General features: G+C 43.3%; 1 protein-coding gene across 2 annotated transcripts; it reads left to right on the forward strand.

Moving 5' to 3' along the window:
- Positions 1 to 7,389: 7,389 nt before the first annotated feature.
- Positions 7,390 to 17,506, forward strand: fgf24 (fibroblast growth factor 24). 2 transcript variants are annotated; one of them, XM_029512224.1, is made up of 5 exons: positions 7,390 to 8,484; positions 8,670 to 8,706; positions 12,811 to 12,979; positions 15,944 to 16,050; positions 16,924 to 17,506. In XM_029512224.1, the coding sequence occupies exons 1-5, from the start codon at positions 8,453 to 8,455 to the stop codon at positions 17,200 to 17,202; spliced, it is 624 nt and encodes a 207-aa protein (XP_029368084.1). In that variant the 5' UTR covers positions 7,390 to 8,452; the 3' UTR covers positions 17,203 to 17,506. The 2 variants fall into 2 exon arrangements, with proteins under 2 accessions (XP_029368084.1, XP_029368083.1); XM_029512223.1 differs by having other exon boundaries at positions 7,403 to 8,484; positions 12,811 to 12,988.
- Positions 17,507 to 18,367: the final 861 nt, after the last annotated feature.

The following is an 18,367-nucleotide window of genomic DNA, read 5'->3' on the forward strand; positions in this document are numbered from 1 at the left end:
CACGTTGTCTCACTTGACATCTTTTCCAGTTTCCCCAGCATAATCTGCACAAGCTTTTAAAAAGGCAAAGGTGATATTGTTTATTTTTCCATTAAAACAACACTGCAGCCTTTCTGTCTGCTTCTGTCTGTCCCCGTTGAACAAATCACATTCATTTAACTTTCATATAAAACTTCCTTTAACATTTATCTTAAAACACATTAAAATGTAACGATTTACATCCAAATGTAAACAAATCCATGTAAATGAATTAAGGTCCCCACAACATGAGTGACAGCTGCACCACAAACGTCGGTGACACTCCGACGCCAGCTAGAATTCTGATTCAAGAAAACACAACAGGGATGACAAAGGTAAAACACGCTCTTACTACTGATTTAGTCAGCTTTTAACCTGATTCACAAGTTAAACCGCTCTGATTTGGCTGCTCCATTTTATTTTCTATTTCAGTTATTAATCCAGCCAGTAATGACTCAGTGGTATAAATCACCACCAAGAAAAAAAAATACACAACCTCTGGACCTGACCGGCTGTCAGGTAGTCCAGTCAGATCGCTTTCAGATATCTTGTGTACATATCATTAATGCCACAAACTGAAATGAATCACTAAGTGCTTTTGTGTTCTTTGACAGCTTAACATACCTGCGCTGCCAGGGCGACTGTTTGATTAACAATCACAACATCAAGCATGTTCAGTTCTTTTTCTTTTTCTTTTTTTTTGGGGGGAGGGACAAGATATCTCCATATCCATAAACTGATTGCCAATGCTGATTGGAACATGAGGCTGAAGTTCTTTAGTAATTAGTAATCGAACTACCATCACAGACTGTATCGGCCTGAAAGTGATCACTGGTATCACTCTGCTGGTGATATGTTATGCATCAACACACACGATACGCGGTGAAACAATTGGAAATAAAAACCTGTTAACCTTGCAGGTAAAACCTACTGTCTGACCTAACAGGTTCCCAAACTCTATCCAATAAACAACCATGGCTTGTTGTCATGAGCCCCGGCTTTGTTTCGTTGGGCAGCATGAAACAAAAAGAATACACAAACACAACTAAGTAAACCTCGGTTTGTCTTGTATTTTACTCGTGCATGCACTCAAACTGCACTGAGACATTCATTCATTCAGGCAAAACATAACTTACTTCGTTGGCAGTTTTACATTTCAGAAGCTATCCAGCAGAGCAGCAGCAGAAAAGTCTTTTTTGTGTATTTTCATTTGTCAACTTTTAATTAGAAAAGAGACTTAAGGCATCTAACTCAAACAGGAAGTCATGCTTCCCGATTTGTAAACTGAAATACTTCACCTTGAATTTCCCCCTTTCCTTGTTAAAGCTTCTCCTACCATTTCAGAAATGGTTTTTACCAAATATAAACCCACTCGCATAAATATTTATATACTTTTACTTGCATGAATGATCCAGAAATACTCCCAGATGAAGCTCGGCACCAAATGATCCTGTAAAATCTCAACATGCTTTGACAGTAAGATGGCATCAATCATAGTTTATTTTATCTCTCATGCTGTCTAAATTTAGTGAAAGGTGACGCAACGCATCACATACTTCTTTGAAGGCAATAACGTAAAAAAACAACATCAGCCATATCAAAGCTGGATGGGTGTGGAGGGGTCCAGCCTTTTTCTCGGTGGGTGGAGGTACCATCCTGCCTTCCCTTTGTACATCTTACATCTGGAATGGGCACATTTTTTCCCCTCTTTCCCAAATAACATCTGCAGCTAAAAAGCCAGACAGGTAGTTAGAGTTGATTGGTCATGGATGGATTTTCTCTCTCTCCTCTCTTTCTATGTTGCTCCCTCCCTTTTTTTTTTCTCTATTCCACAAAGCCCAGGGGCTAGTATTTCACTGATTACAGAGTCCCTCCATTTGAATGGTCGTTTGTGTATTGTCAGAACAAAGGGGCGAGCGGCCTCTGAAGAGGTGCTAGACAGGGGAATGGATTGGGCTCAGCGATTAGGATGAGTGGAACTGCAGGTTCAGGCTAGCTTACCAGAGCAGAGACAGATCAAGGAGGGACTCCACTCCAGCCGCTGTGGGACCTTTTCGTGACTGGGAAAAGAGGACTCGTAGGCGGCAGCTGCACTCCAGCACAACTTAATCTTGAACTTAAATTGTAAAGAGAGACTCTGGAGTTTTACAGTTGGCTGATGACTAATGCAGTGCTGGAGTTTAGCGGCTGAGACTTGGGCTAAGTCCTGATTTCAAACAGTGTTAATTACTGACTTCATGTTCTCGAGTTCATGGTGAACAAAAAAAAAAAAGTGGGTCAGCAGTCAAACAAAGCATCATCCTGCCTTAATATGATTCCCCATCCTGTATCGTCTCATAACAACTAAGTCCACCTGATTATCTACCAAAAAACTTTCCCGTTTCTGTTTCTTCATTTATGGAAAAGTTGCCTTGCAATGCTGGTTGGTCTGTAATGAAAGCAGCTGCCGGGTGAAGTTTCAGAAAACACAACTGTCCTTAAAATGGGCAGAAGAGAAAACTATCAATGAATAGTGAAAGAATTGGTATCATCATTATTAAACAAATGATGCATTTTAATAACTATTTTTCAAACTAAATTGCTCCCCTAGTTCCTCAAATGATCAAAGTGCATAAGATGAGACCAATCTCAAGTACACGACAGGCCACTCACACCTGAGGAAGTGCTTTTCAGACAGCACAGCAATCAGATAAACATTAGCCTGACAGGTTTCGGCTTTGAACACTCACTTAGTACTTCTCACCCCAAACATGAAGGCAATGACTTCAAATCAAAGTCCTCATCAAATTATGTGGGTGAGTCCAGGTCACACACTTGGTGGGCTTCAGCATCCTTTTGATTTAAAGTGTCACCTTTTCCAAGCTGTTTTCAGGCTGATTTTTAATTTACCTTGGACCTTTGTGTTGTTAATGAGATCTGTAAACTGCCGTCCGTCAAGCGGTGAAGATATGCTTAAATATCTAGGTGTGTTTGATATTCACCTTCTGTGTGATGAGTCAAAGCTTTTGGGCAAAGTCTCACGGCAATTTTATGCCACTTTACAAACAAGAAGCCCCTACATTTAGTAATTATGGCCCTCCAAGAAAACAATTATGGGGTCAATCCAACCCAGGGAGGAAAAAAAAAATGAAAGAGCTGACAAAAAAACACTGACATCATTTTACTTTCCAAACTTTCACCACGAGTCCACCCAGCTTTGAAGGCTTATTATGTCATTACGCCGCTCATATTGTTCAAGCAGAAAAATCTGAGAGGAGAAACAAGACTTTGTGATTACTTCTGCTCGTCCAAGGGAGTTGACATTTATCTGTCAAACACGGGCCAAAAACTTGGAACACATGGAGCCTGTTGGACGATTGTTATTCAATTGTAGCGCTGTGACACATTTTGGCAGTTTCTCTCCGCTGAGCAACGGCCAAAATATTCATCCAGGCTAGAGCAGTTTAGTGATGTCTTCAAAATGCATCTAGTCACATAAAGTTACCGCATGTGTTAGAAACTAGCGACACGACAGCCCGTACTTTTGTTTATGCTTTTGGACAAATTCAGCCTCGCTGCTCGACTGCGTTGGAGCAAATCATTGCTAAAGTCAAACAGGCGACTTAAGTTAATGGAAACATTAATATGTTCTGCATGCACTGCGGTGCTCAGAGATGATTAGCTGAGGAGCGACACTTTAATTTTCACCCTTCACTTCCACCCCCAGAGTCCCTGCACCCAAATTCTCCGGCCTCTTCCCCTTGAAGACAAAAACCTAAATGGCCCTTAATGACTCCATGCAAACAATGTGTGACGGGGGACAAATTACTAAAACGCTTCCCGCTTTTTTTTTTTTTTGTTCCCTTATCCCTTCTCCCTCTGCTTCAGGTGATACTTGAAAGGTCTTCGAGGTAGCTGGCGAAGCTGCCCCCTCAGCCCCCCCGCCCCCCCCCCCCTCCTCTGGCTCCTCTCTCTGTCACCTTCCACAATGTCAAGGTGTCGCGACCCCGTTGCGACCTGCACCCATGTTGGCCAGTCAACTTCGGTAGCCTTCAGAAGGGAAGGGGGGGGGGGCACTGATCAGCAGTGTGAAAAGGGATGCGAGCGTGTGTTTGGAGTGGCGGGGGTGGGGTCGGTGTATACTAATGGAGTGAGGGTGATTTCAGTGGGATGAGAGGAAGAAGGCCGTCCTGTTCGGGGTCTCACACGCTTGTCGGCCTGTGACTTCTTGTTAAAAAAAAAAAAAAGCTTCTGGGTGGCTTATTGGAGTCGGTGGTCACCCCTCTGCATCAGTCGCCTCACCTTGGGAGTTGAATGGGATGCATGTACCCCCACCCAACATACACCACAGCTACCACCCCCTCCCTTTGCGGCCCTGGCACCCCTCCTTTCCTTTAAGTCAATATGTCCGTGTCAGAGATGAAAGTGCAAAGTGGGAGGGACGCGGAGGGGGTCCTGACACTAATGTAGTACACTGGGCTTCACTTACTGATCTGCCAAGTTCTTTTGTCAGGCCTTAAATGCCTGCTAGGGTCCTTTGAACCGCTGAGCGCTTGCCCGCCTTCAGATGCCTCCTCCTTTAGCTTCAATGAGATATCCTCGCTGACATTCCCACAGTCCCGTCGCCGCGGACGGACACGCATAGCTGCTTGGACGCGGCGAGGGTCAAATTCAAAGGCTTGAAAAGACTCCAGGAGTCATCCAAATAACATCATTTGCCACTTTGCAACGCCTGACCTACAAGTTAAATTTGTTTCTTGCTTTTTGTTTAATCAAGATTGAAACGGAACAGGCAAGTTTGGCTGCAGAGAGACGCTGCAGACACCGTTTGAATCTGTGGTTTCAAAGCACTTTCATTGGCTGCCAAGCACAGCAAGCCAGGTAAACTAAGACCTTTAACTTGCTTGCATGTTTTTCTCACTCCTTCACTCTTGTCAGCTAATCTCTGTGGGTAACCTTATCCCAACTCTTGAGTGCCCCCATCCAACACACACACACACACACAACCCCCCCACCCCACCTTCCTCCCAGCCTCAGAAACTGGACTGAAACAGCTCTCCCCATTCATAACGCTCACTCTTGTTATGCTCGACCAGCGGCAGCCTGCATTTGATTAATTCTCGCTGTTTTATCCACCATTTCTTGAACTTTTTTAAAATGTAGTGTCAGCAACGGCAACTCCAAAATGTATCTCTGCCTTCCACATCTGAAAACATCTTATCTTCCCGAGGGCCGATTCATCCAAATGGAAAACTCTCATTCCTAATTTTATTTGGTCATTCAAATCGTTTTGAAAATAGTTTTTAAGAATTCCCCCAAAAAACAACCATTTAACAAGAGAAGAATGGATCTTCTTTTAAATTGCATTTAAGAAACTCGACTGTTACAATCTGCAGAGCAGCCAGCGGTTTTCACTGGAGCTACACTTTGAGCAGCAAAGCACAGCTAGATCACAGTTCAAGATTTAGGAATCTGGAAATATATTGCTCAATGAGTCAGTCCTCCATATGCCTGCAACGTCTCCTCGAGACGAGGCCTTTTGTTGAAGTACCTGTCACTCTATTCTCTACATGCAAAAAGTTGCACAGGTTGTGTTTTTCTGTTGCTGCGGTGTAGACATTAAACAGACTGCAGTGGTAACATAACTCGTAGACTTTAGAACAGTTATTTAATTTCAGCACGGTACTTTGGTGATTATGATTCCCTTTTCAAGCAGATGGAATTATTAGCAAATAAGACAAAGAGTTTTTTATTTTGCATTTGTCTTCCCCCCTAAATACTGTCATGTTATGTATCCCCCCCCCTCCCCATTCTTAAGATTTATAAAATCATAAGAGTTCCCTAAAAACCGGAGGCCTTCCTCTTCCTCTCTGCCACGAGCAGCAATATGTTTCCTCCCCCTATCGACTCACAGGTGGCCACATCCAAGCCCGCTGCTGCCTCTCTCCTTCCTCAGTTGTGGATTTACGGCCATGCTCCGAGAAGTTTGTCACAAACATGTGCTTAAGAGGCGATGAGTGACTCCAACAATGCTCGCTCTCTCTCAGTCGATGCGGTAATTGCTGTTTATTGTCCCGCTTTCTTTAAATCTGCTGTGAGGCACCTTTATTTTTGGTCTTGGGGAGAAATCTGTACGGTGAGCAGCAGCTAATGGAAACCTTATTTGATCAAATGCACCCACAGCCTCGTGTTTGTGAAGAAATCATCACATTATCTTTGTGGATAATTACTATTTGCTCCATTTTTGCTGTGATTTTCCCTCCCTAAGGCAGACAAGGCCAAATTAGTCATGCTGTAAATGACATTATACGTCAGTTGTGTTACAGGGATTATTAAAGTGCACTGTGGTCGACAGGATCAAGTCTTCTTGTTAGGCAGACAGCCATGAATCACTGCGTAAACCCACATCAACCCACTTTATCCACATTTGTAAAGATAAAGGCTTTGTGATTTAGCTTGTCCTCGTAAACCATCAGCACCAGACAGAAGACATAAATGAATGTTTTGTTTTTTTCCCTGTTATATCTTTGGTCTTAGTTGATTTTTCTGTCTGGTTGCCTCATGTTGATCAGCAGCTCCTACTCTTAGTTAAACAGCCCTCTTCATTTCCCACTAACCTCCCAACAGGAGGCCCTTTGAAATCCCCAACATGGGAAGTTATGTATGTAATCATTTAGAATCATTTTGAATATCAATAGGACAGGAATGCCGAGGATCCAGTTTTAATGGGACAATAAAGGGCGAACCACAAAGGTTTTCTTTTTCTTTTCTCTTTTTTTTTTTTTTTTATAATGGCAGCAGGGATGTGGGCTCACTTTACTGCTGCCAGCTCTGAAGCGCTCGTAAACACATTCACACCTCTCTTTCATTTAAATGCGGGATAAGTTATAGCACATTATTGAAAAAAAAAAAAAAAAAAAGAAAGAAAAAAAAAATCGAGCTCGACAACAACCTGCATTTGAATGCTGTCTGGGAGAGCCGGGGCCAATCCACAAACCTGCAGCAGTTTAACAAGAGCAGTTTCTGTAGCAGCCACAGCAAGGCAAGTCTTTATTATTTATCACTGTCAGTAACGATCCGACAACAAGAAGAAACTGACAATAATCAGGCGTAAAGTGCGCCACTGGACTCCGCAGAGACGTTAAAAGTTAACCGAAAAATGATTGATCAATAAGAGCTCATCCATGTTTGCTCATCCAGTTACAGCCTCTCCAGAATTAGAGAGGAGATGACTAGAAAAAAAAAAAAAAAAACACAGACAAAAAAAAAAAAAAAAAAAAAAAAACAGTCTATAAATAAATCAAAACAACGCAAAAAAAAAAAAAAAATCTCCCTCTTCTAGTTACTCCTCTTCTGCGCTGCGCTTTGCCCACCGAGAGGGAAAAAAGTCCTCTCCGGGCTGATGGTCTCTCCAAGATTATCCTATCAGGTGCAAACCGCTGACATGTTTCCACCCACCAAAAACAAAAAAGCCTCCCTGTGCCCAAATCTGCAGCCACAGACGCACAAACACCACTGACAGGCACTGCTGCGCCATCCTCAGCCCCCAAACAGCCTCTCCAGGGATCCGCCGCCGCCTCACACCACAACGGCAACAAGTGGGGGGGAAAAACAACACAACTTGTTGTTTTGTTTGTTTGCCTGGATAAATAGTTTGAAGATTTTATTATTATTATTTTTTTTTTTTTGCGACTCTTTTTTTTTTCCTCTTTCGTGGAAGATCGTTTTATTATCCGCTGGTGTTACCTTTTTTTTTTCCCCTCCTCCTCCTCCTCCTCCTCCTCCGCGGCACTTAGAATAAAATGACCCATGCAAGGTGTGTAAATCCCCCGCAGGTACGGACGGAGCTGAGGAGGTTGTGATCTTTTGCAGAAGCCGGATCGCGGCTTGTGGGACAGCTCTGCCTGTAGGTGTGCAAAAAAAAAAAAAAAACAACAACAAAAAAAAAAAAGCAACAACAACAAACAAACAAAAAACAACAACAAAACTTTAAGGATATTTTTTTTTTTCAACGAGGAGTTTTTTTTTTTTTTTTTGCCTTTTTTCTTGGAGAGGTTGAACGCTGAATCCTTTGCAGGTTTGGCACCGATTTACGGAGACGCGGCGCGATTTCGAGGAGCTAAGGAGACTGATCTGAGAAAGAGAAATAAGTCTTCTGGATAATCCCCCCCCCCCTTCCCCAAAACCCCCAACCACCACCACCACCCTCCTCCTCCAACAAGGAAGCACCTAATGTTGCACTCCGTGACTCTGCTCCTGCTCTCCGGCGATATATCCTCACACTGGGATTCACTCTCCGACTTACCGCCGGAGGTGTGCGCGTAAAGGACGCGCAAGGGGAGCGAAAGCAAAAGAGAGGGAGAGAGAGAGAGAGAGAGAGGGGGGCGACTTCGCCAACCTTCTCCCCAAAACTGTGGAAGCAGGTGGATTTTCAGGTGTATTTCTGCAAGCCAAGATGTCTCTGCTGCCTTCGAGGTTCATATACCTGTAAGTGTTCCGCAGCTCCGTCTCTTCCTTTGCGCACAAAAAAGCCGCATTCTTACCAATAGAAGTCGCCAAAAGCGTCATATTTGCACATTGCTGTCATTCAGGTAGGCTGCGTTTATACTTCATGTAATTGCCTGTGTGATTCACTCCCCTCCTCCCTTCTCTCGCCCTCTCTCTCCACTTAGGTGTTTACATTTTCTGGCGCTCTATTTCCAGCTACAGGTATGTTTACGCCTTCCTTCAACTCCTTTTTGTTGTGCGTGTCAGTATGTGTTTGCATGTGTCTGTGCAATGTGTGTAATGCTGCTGCTGCTGATGATGATGATGATGATGAGGGGGAGGCTAGAGGTTATTTTCAGGGGTGGCCCCCAAAATACTAAAAGAACTGCTTTAAAAAAAAATAGTCCGAATTATTTTTTTAATAATGAATATAATACAACTTCATAACAAGTAAAAGAGGGGATTTAGATTTGAGGAGAGATTTTATTGATGCAGTGGAAGAAATGCTGTAGATGTGACCATTAATACTACAGCGGCGTGGACGTAATGCAGCAGATGAGAAAGAGGCTTAAAAATATAATGAGATGCCTTTAAAATGTCCAATGCAGTCAGAAAAAAATAAAGAATCCAGCAAAAACAGGATTTCTCTTCTAATATTCTATCTCTTCAATCGGCTCCAATCAAAACTGGCAAGGAAAAGAGAAACAAGAAAAAGCTGTTGTTTTTAATTTGGACTTCAAGTAGCAGTTTCTGTGTTTTACAGCAGAATTGTGTAATAGATATTTTGATCCCCGAGGTTAGAAGGTGCTCTTTGAACAGATGGGCTCGTTTGGCGTTTGTTGCCTTTTTTTTTTTTTAAGTTTTTATTTTATTAGTTGTGTCTCACTTTGAACAGTAATGATTTGCAGACATCCACTCACCTAATTGACTTGAGAGAGAAGATGCAGAGAGCTCAGTCCTCCACTCATAAAGCTATCTGATCGGTTTATTGGCATGACGTGTGCCATCATAATACTCCACTTGTTTGTTGTTATAAATTCATTTCTTCCCTGTTATGATCTGAGGTAGAGAGCAGGAAACAGAGCAGCAGGGACACAATCCCTGCACCGTTTCTTCAGCATCTCACAGTTGGAAAGATTTTTAACTGTAGCAGTTTGCATGTAATTATGTCTTAAACAGATCACAAAAGAGAGAGAGAGAGAAATAAAAACAGCTTTTGTCAGTGAATGCAGAATCAAACCAAACCGAAAGAGTTGAAGTGGGATTGACCTTTAGGGAACAAACAAAAAAAAACATGATTCACTTTTTATTTTGAACACAAAACCATGCCGTCCTGATCACGAAAATAAAAACTCTCAACCTAAATGAAGCAGGAAGATTATCTTTCATTTTAAAGGAGGTGGGGGAATTTAAAACCCTGAAAACTGGAAAAGTCGTTGTTATATAAGTCTACGTAGTCTGATTATTCCAACAGAGCTGGCACAAACAAAGCCGTAGTGTCGGCCGTCCACTCCTCACATGTAAGACAGGAGGATTACGCAGAATGTGGCTGAACAGAAGTCTGACGGAGGCTGATGGATGAGATTTCCTGCTTTCACTTATCTAAATTTGTGATTTGGGTGTTTGTGGTGTCTTTCATCAAAGTAAAGAAATGTGTTGTGGCTCAGTGAGTGGTTTCAGCCTAACAATCAGAAATGCAGAAATAGCTCTTTATCTAGTTGTCAGATTGCCTCTCCCTGTTAGTGTTACAGTTAATGGCTCTGTGGTTGTAATTTTACGAGAGGCTAAAAAAAAAAAAAAAAAAGCACACACAAAACAGAAAAAGTAACCACAGTTGGATGTTAACTTTGGATCTGGTGCCAATGTGTGCGTCTCTCCCTATTTGTGTGTTTGTCTGACCCTGTCTGTGTGTGTCAAGCAGATAAAAAAAAAAAAAGAAGGTGTATCTTAGATGGATGCGACAACTAAGCTTCCTCAGCGAAGATGAGCAGCAGACTTTTGAAGTTTCAGCCGTATCCGTTTTCATGCTATGTCTTTGTTCACCTCCACCATGTGCTTAGGCTTGCCTTTCCCTCCACGCGAAATGCAACTGTCTACCAAACACACTTTTATGTTTGTTTAGAGATGGGGGAGATTTGGGATAAATCCCTCAGCAGCCCAGTTAGGCCATGTTTTCCTGCGTGTTTGCTCATCAGCTTTGGGGTGATGCCGATGTTAAGCCTTTTAAGCGGGATGCATCGATTTGCATACATGTGTAATTATAAACATGCGTGTGTATTAGTGGTAATCTAGCGCTTTTCTTTTTTTTTTATTATTATTATTATTAACAGCCTCGTGTTTGTGTTAGTGTTTTTGCAGTGCAGAGGTCTCCTGTCAGTCACGCAGTTTGTTCGTGGAATAAAAAAGTCACAAAGGGGGCTGACATGTTTGTGCAGTCTTCACATGGAACACCTACGAAACACAGACCGTGTAGACCAGCACACAAATCTGTCGCAGAAGTGTGTTGGACATGACAAATCCTTGTCTAGAATTACATCAATTGCACTGAGTTATCAGTTCCCTGATCTGACTCCAACGTGTCTCGTCGTGCAGTAAAACTGTCTTTGTTGAGTCCTGACCCTCCTTGAGTTTACGATTGATGGACTGGTTGAAAACTTTTCGAAATGCTAGCCTTGATTTATGTTGTTGTCAACTTCAGTTACAAAAAAAAGAGAGAGAGAGAAAGTTAATTCAAGAAAAATGGATAATCTGAAATTCCCAAGAAAGAACACCCAGGACGGTGATTTTGAAACAGTCAGCCTTATTAAGCAGGTAGAAAAGACATTTTATTGCCCTCACCAGTTTGGGATGGTTTGACGTTGCATCAGTAGGTAATGCGTTTTGATGTCCTGCCCCTTTACTTTTACACTGGCTGGTGCCAAAAGTAATATTAAGGGCGTGTTTCCTAAATGTCAAAAAACAGAAGCCGTGTCCCAGTTCGGGGGCTGGATTCTCCGAGGTCCACATTTCTGGCCTGAATACGTCATAAGAAGGCAAAAAGTCCTTTCTGTTTCGAAGACTCCTCCAGATGCAGCGGGGCACAAATTGTGAGAGATTCAGACATTTGGGGGGGCAAACTAAACTTTTTCGACTTATCGACTTGACGGGTGGATGTTTGAATGTTAGTTTTGCTTTCTTTGAGGCGAGGACAGGCTCCAGTCCAGCCTTCAGGCCTTCTGAAGGGCCCCACCTTCACGGACTGCTTTCTTCAGTCTTCGGCCTCTGAATTAGGGCACGAATTGTGTGACACCTGGTTTTAAGGAGCCACTTTTGCATTCTTGGCAGGATTTGTCCTCAGATTTACAAAAGTTTTTTTTTTTTTTTTCTTTTTCCAGATTAAGTTTTTGTTTTGTTTTGTTTTTTTTCTACTGTGGCTTCAATTTCCCATCATGTTCACTACATGTCATTAATTTACTGAAGTTAGAATAACAAGGACTCGGGGTATGTAATGTGTATATAATTAGCCACCTGAGAACAGCCACATAAAAAGCCATTACTGTGCAATTACCACACCATGCAGCTGGGGAAATGGGATCTTGGCGTGAACTGAGAATCCAGGGCTTCTGAAAGTATACCTTTCCTCTCCCTCTTCCACATGTTGGGTGACACAATTTAACATGCCGACCAAGTCCGCGATTTCCGCAGGCTTTATCTCACGTCTAAGGCAACTCATAAACATTCATAAAGGAACTTTGGGGAAATTGAATCCAAAAATAATAATAATAATAAAAAAGAAATTCCCTCTGCATGACTGTTTTTGTGGCTTAAGGTGCCATCTCGGTCTTGTCTTTCCGCCTGCTGCCTTTCCTAATTTATGGACCCTGCTTTGCCTGCAGGCAGATATTTGTTTGATGATAGTGCAACAGGTCTGGATGCTTCAGGTGTATAATTGCTAGTGGCTTGCTTGCTTGTGGAAATGGAGCGCAGGTTTCTCAACAGCGCCCGGGGCACATAGTATTAACTCCTCTCTGAATAGGAAGCAACAAAAGGCTACAGCATAGACTTCACACTTGTTCTGTGGCATCTATGCTCCAGCAGCGTTTCTCGTAGGATAACTAGGAGCTTGTAAATGCAAACGCATGTAAAAAGCACCAGTTGACAGACAGGAAAGAAACACCGAAATGCCACAGTCATAATTTCCAGGTTGCTGTCTTAGTTTTTAGCCCCTGGAGCACAATTTTTTTTTTTTTTGACGTGGCCCATAAAAGCAACAGCACACATTACGATCAACACCTGTCTCATGACGGTCTCTCTCTCTGCTTCCTCCCGTCTCACACCACCACACAGGAATGCCAGCAGAGCTCGGCCGATTTCAGGTTTTACATCGAGAACCACACGAGGAACCCGGACGACCTGAGCCGGAAGCAGGTCCGGATCTACCAGCTGTACAGCAGAACCACGGGGAAGCACGTCCAGATCTTGGGGAAGAAGATCAACGCCAACGGCGATGATGGGGGCAAGTATGGTATGGGAGAACTCCTGTGCATCTCACCTGACACTTTAGCTACTCTGAAAAAACAGGATGATGAACAGAATCGCTCCCAGCTGAGCCTTTAGTGCTTTCTTGAGGTTTACGCTGACTCCTTCAGCCACTCTGGCTGTTTACCTCTCACTGCTTGGAGGTGGTTTTCCATGCTCTGTGTTTGGCTTGGGTAAGAGCGAACAGCCACCAACCGCTGGTCGGGCTGGATGAAAACTTGTTTTAATTGATGACCTTGTAGAGGATGTTTACTGCAGCGCTTTTTTATGGGCCATCAATGCGAATTTTTGTCCAAATGCCTAACACAGACCAAAAGTTCCTTGTTGGCTTGCAAAATATTCTTCTGTATTAGTTTTATGTTTTCAGTTTTTAGTGTTTGGGGTTTGCAGGATACATTCCTGAGGTTTCTTTCCGCTCAATAGTCTCTTCAGGTCCCTGTTGGTTTACAACTGTGTTGTCCTTGAAGGTGCAATATGGATCAACTCCCCTGCAGAGTCGTTTGCGTTGATTTTCTTTTGTTTTTTCATTTCATAGAAAACGTGAGCAACTCTGACAATCCAGTACAGTATAGCAGAGAGATAACGAGCTGTGCAGACTTGCAAATGTTTATCTTAAATCCCTAATTTGAAAATTTTCAGATACTCTTTACTTCTAGTCTTTATCTTCTGTCTGGGCCTGTTCGCCGTCAGAACAAGCGGCAGATGAGTAAAATGACGATCGCTGATGTCCTCTTTGATGCAGTGGCACAAACACGGGGCATGTGTTGGTGCTTTGCCTCAGATATTTTGCTCATAACCGCTGACTCACAGCTCGAAAATTGCTGGTCTTGAATGCCTCTGACTGAGTGTGTTCAGTCACAGATGCGCCGAGGCGAAGTTTCCTCACTGCTTGTTAGAGCTTGAGTGGAAGCAGATCCAATTTTTCCCATGAGGCCTTGCCAATTCTACCCTCCGCTCCTCCTCCTCCTCCCCCTCCTCCCCATCCAGCTGCAGTACCTGGCACCTGTGAACTCCTTTGCACTCACTAATAGTGTTCAGGAAGACACTCTCCTTGCTCTAATCCACTCTCACTCACTTTGGCTTCATGAAGAAGTCCCACCAAAGAAGGAATATATCACTTAAAGTCCATATCTGTGCAGCTGAAGTCGGGGGGGGTAATTCCTCTTGGGTGTGAGCATGCTCATTATTTTTAGGAGACGGTAACAATCCTTTCCCAGAACTGGTGCCTGTTGTCCACTTAGAGCAGCGCAAAGGCTTTTAGACTCATAAAAAAATTGCATCTTGGTGTTAAAGTTGGAGTTTTGACAGGTGACCAGACAAACAGGTTGGTTAATGCCTTTGGCTCCAGCCTTTTTATTCACCAACTCCTCGATTCTTAAATCTGAGAGCGGCGCACAAAGTCCCCAGACTACAAAAAATCGACTGGATTATGACTCTGAGGTGCTCTCACTGTAAAAGAAAGCACCACGTGGGCTTCTTTCGTAAACAAAATGCCATTTGTTAGCGGTATTGATGACAGCGTGTTTGCGTTTGAATAAGAGCTATGACTCAAAGATTGAATTAAGTTTGCCGAATCCGCTGCAGCTGCCAGACTGTGCTTTGTCAAAGATCAAACCGTCGTTGGTTCACCCTGAGACAAGTCAAGATGGGGTTTGGCCCAGGTCGTGAAGAGACGACTTACAGCACGGAGGGAAATATCGTTTTATCTGATGTTCCCGCTTGAGCGTTCATATCTGAGGTTGAATTTCTGGATCTTTAGGCCAAAGTGATGTCAAATGACCCCTGGTTTAACTTGCAGAGGGAAATTATCATCTGAAACATCAGTCACTTCGTAAGCGAACTGGCCTCGTTGGATGCGTTTCCTTCTTGAGAACCCCCCCCCTCCACCCCCCAAAAAAAAAAAAAAAGGTTCAGATGGATCTTCCCGGCGATAAAGTCAGACATGTGGTTCCTTTGCTCCTCTCTCAAAACTGGAGGAAACTCCTCTCTTTCCTCAGTTTCACCTTTGAGACAGGACTCCTGCTTCCCACTTTCCTCCCAAGGAGGGGGAGGGGGGCGGGTTACTTCTTGCCCCCGAGCCCGTCCCATCCCCTTCGCCTATTCTTCCTCTGCTCCCTTGAGCGCCACTGAATGGCCCTGTGTGTTAAACAAATGGATCATCTTAACTTTTTGATTGAGTGAGCACAGACTAAAGGGAACTTGAAACCTAATCCTGAGGGGCACATAACCGCTCCACAAATGTTTGGCAGATCTCTTTGCTGGTTGAGGGACGAGCAGAGACAAAGGTGACCTCGCAGGGGTTAACGTTTGGGTCGGGAGGTGGTGTGTGTGTGTGTGTGTGTGTCGGGTGGTGGTGGGGGGGGGGGGTTGAAAAATAAGAGGAGCCGCCGGGATACGTCTTTAGAGTGGATTACTGCTGTGTCAGGATGAAGTGGCGGCGGCGGCCGTGTTGTTTCGGTGCATGTATGGAAATACTTAAAGGACATCTGAGTGAAGTCATATTAAACTTTGTTTACCTTTCAAAGACTTAGATTATTTGCTCTGGAGGCCCATAATTTTACCACATATGCTGTTTTTTTGATAAAACATAACATTTCGCCACATTTAACTGAATTTCATCAATTATCGATTTTCAGCGAATAAGATCAATTAGTCACCGAACGCCTTAATGGATAAAAAATGGAGTTTCATCTCCGATGGCAGCTTTGTTGTAGTGTATACGGCGATATTCATCAGGTGTTGGTTCAATAATTCGCTCTGTGTCAGTTGATTTTGCAGGGATCATTTACAGGCCTGGAAATTGAATCATTTTTAGGTCTCGACCATCTCGGGAATTTCTCTTTCAGTTTCTGTTAAACCGTATGGATATTCTGAAACCATATTTATGTGAGGGGGGGGAAGATTTATCCGTAACAGAGTCTACCTTTTCTGTTTTTTCCAGCTCTTCTCGTGGTTGAGACAGAAACCTTTGGGAGCCACATTCGAATAAAAGGAAAAGAGAGCGAACATTACATCTGCATGAACGAGAAAGGCAAAATAGTCGGAAGGGTGAGTTTTGGTTTTCACTTTGAGAAGAAATTGTAAAAATGGATGATCCTTCATTGTTTTTAGTAACAAGATGGCGGGGCCATTTTTTCATCCCAAAATGAATGTTTTAATGGCGCTCTTAATCCAGGCGGCCTCCGATATGCTTTTCTCCTGCTGTTTTTGCACGCCCCAACAAAACCCCTTTGATAACTCTCAGCCATTCTTCCATTACGTAATCAGCCAACTCCTTTGACACTCGATCAGTCAATTATGGACTGCAATCACCACAATGCATTGAGAGACTAACGGTCACTTAGGAGGAATGCCATTGCAATTATATCACTTAGTCACACCAGGTGGCCACGAGAGCAGGATGTGACTGCATGTGACTCTGTGGACGGCCGCTTCGATATGGAAAAGACGTTAATATTTGAAAACGTACACTGTTCTTTCAAAGGCCCACGTGTGATTTTCGGGCGTTAATAACTCATGCTGTCAGCGTTGGTGGGGCTGCAGCAAGTTTTCACTCTCTCATCAGGGTCATCTGTTAGGAACATGCATTTTGAGTTCTAGTTGCAGGGGCCTCAATTGTTTAAAAACTGTTCTTTCTTTCGACTTCCACCCAGAAACCACTGCAGGGTTATATTATATATATCAAAAAAAAAAAAAAGGATACAATTACTTGAGTTTTCAGCTTGAATAGTGATCACAAAAATATGGGGACAGTCTTTGTTGAATTTAATGAGCTGCTATTTTTACTTCCACCAAGAGGAAAGTAAACTGCTCTGAGCTACAATGCACGGCGGCGATGGAAACAAGCTAGACTGTTTGTTCAGGAAGAAGCTTTTGCTGCTTTACTAATAACTAATTACTGTTTAATTGTCTTCCTTTCAGCCCGATGGAAGGAAACAGGAGTGCGTCTTTGTCGAGGAATTCCTGGAGAACAACTACACAGCCCTGGTGTCGGCCAAGTACAAGGGATGGTACTTGGGTTTTAACCGGAAGGGGCGGCCCAAGAAAGGCTCGCGGACCACGCAGAGGCAACAGGAAGTCCACTTCATGAAGCGCCAGCCAAAGGGCAGGGTGGACCCGCTGGAGGAGTTTCGTTTCACCACAGTAACTAAGCGGACACGAAGGGCTCGGCGGTTAAAACCCAACGCCAAGAGGAACTGATGGGACCAATGGGACAGCACTAATTTTCCTCGAGGGGGAGGAAAAAAAATTACCTGTAACTGAAAAATTTCAAGCTTCTTGTCTTAAAAGAATCACCTTAAAGACTTTACATCTGTAAAAGAAAGACAGACAAAAAGAACAAAAAAAAAAAAAAGGACAAAGATGTTTTATTTTTGTATTTCAGGATGACTGAATATTTCCTAACTCTTGGATTCTTCTGGGTTGATGTCATTGTGCTAACGTGTCTGTCATGTTATTTATACTGGATGAACTAAAAAAAAAAAAAAAAAAAAAAAAAAAAAAAGGACTTCTGAGAGAATTCCTGTCGCCGGCGTCCTCGGCTACGTTTGAACTGCAAGCCGAAGGCGTGCTTTCTTTTTTTGACAGTGGGGGCCGAGGCCGGAGCGGACGCGACGTTATAAAAATCAGCCAACTAGAGATTTATTGGAATACCTGTCGGTTTTTGTTTGTGTTGCCCCTGACAACACGGATCCCATACTTTCCACTGGAATCAGACACCACGGAGACGGAGTGGAGAGAGGTGGCAGTCGCAGGTGACGCTGTGCTGCCGGGATAACTGTGTAGCTTTGAGTGCAATATTTTACCGGTCTCCCTCTCCTGTTCTCTCTCTCTCTATTTTTTTTTTTCCATATGTCTCTCAACCTCAGCTTCACTCGTGGCTCCTGGAATGCGCTGAACTCTGAGTACTGAGTGTGATTTCCTTGACATTTCCATGCAGCTTGTGATTCAGCTAAAACACGACATGCTTTGACTAGTCCGGCACCAGCCGTGGCTTTAGTCTTGTTTAAACAGTGAAAAAAAAAATAACAACAACAAAAAAAAAACTGATTGATTCATAATTCCAGATTCTTCCTGCCTCATCACATACGAGAGATGGACGTTAATCCCTTTTTGTCTCCCCTCAAACTCGCCTTTCCAACGAGCTCTTTGTCACGTGTGTTAAACAGTTCCAGGAAAGGATGCTGTGATTCTTTGAGCGTGAGCTATCGAACCTTTTGAGGTCGGTGACGAAGACTTCCTCTGTCCTTTTTCTCGTCTGGCTGTCTGCGTTCAGTTAATCTGAAGAACCCTTCAGTCGACGCTGAGTTTGGCCTCTTCCTGTCCTCCTCCTTCTTCTTCTTCCTCTTTTTCTTTTTCTGAAATC

This window comes from Echeneis naucrates, chromosome 10 (assembly GCF_900963305.1).
Source record: "Echeneis naucrates chromosome 10, fEcheNa1.1, whole genome shotgun sequence".
Taxonomy (NCBI): Eukaryota; Metazoa; Chordata; class Actinopteri; order Carangiformes; family Echeneidae; genus Echeneis; species Echeneis naucrates.

Coding starts and splice junctions, on each gene's coding strand:
- fgf24 (XM_029512223.1), top strand. CDS start 8,453: ATGTCTCTGCTGCCTTCGAGGTTCATATACCT. Junction 8,485..8,669: donor CCTTCGAGGTTCATATACCT/GTAAGTGTTCCG, acceptor CTCTCCACTTAG/GTGTTTACATTTTCTGGCGC. Junction 12,989..15,943: donor CGATGATGGGGGCAAGTATG/GTATGGGAGAAC, acceptor TGTTTTTTCCAG/CTCTTCTCGTGGTTGAGACA.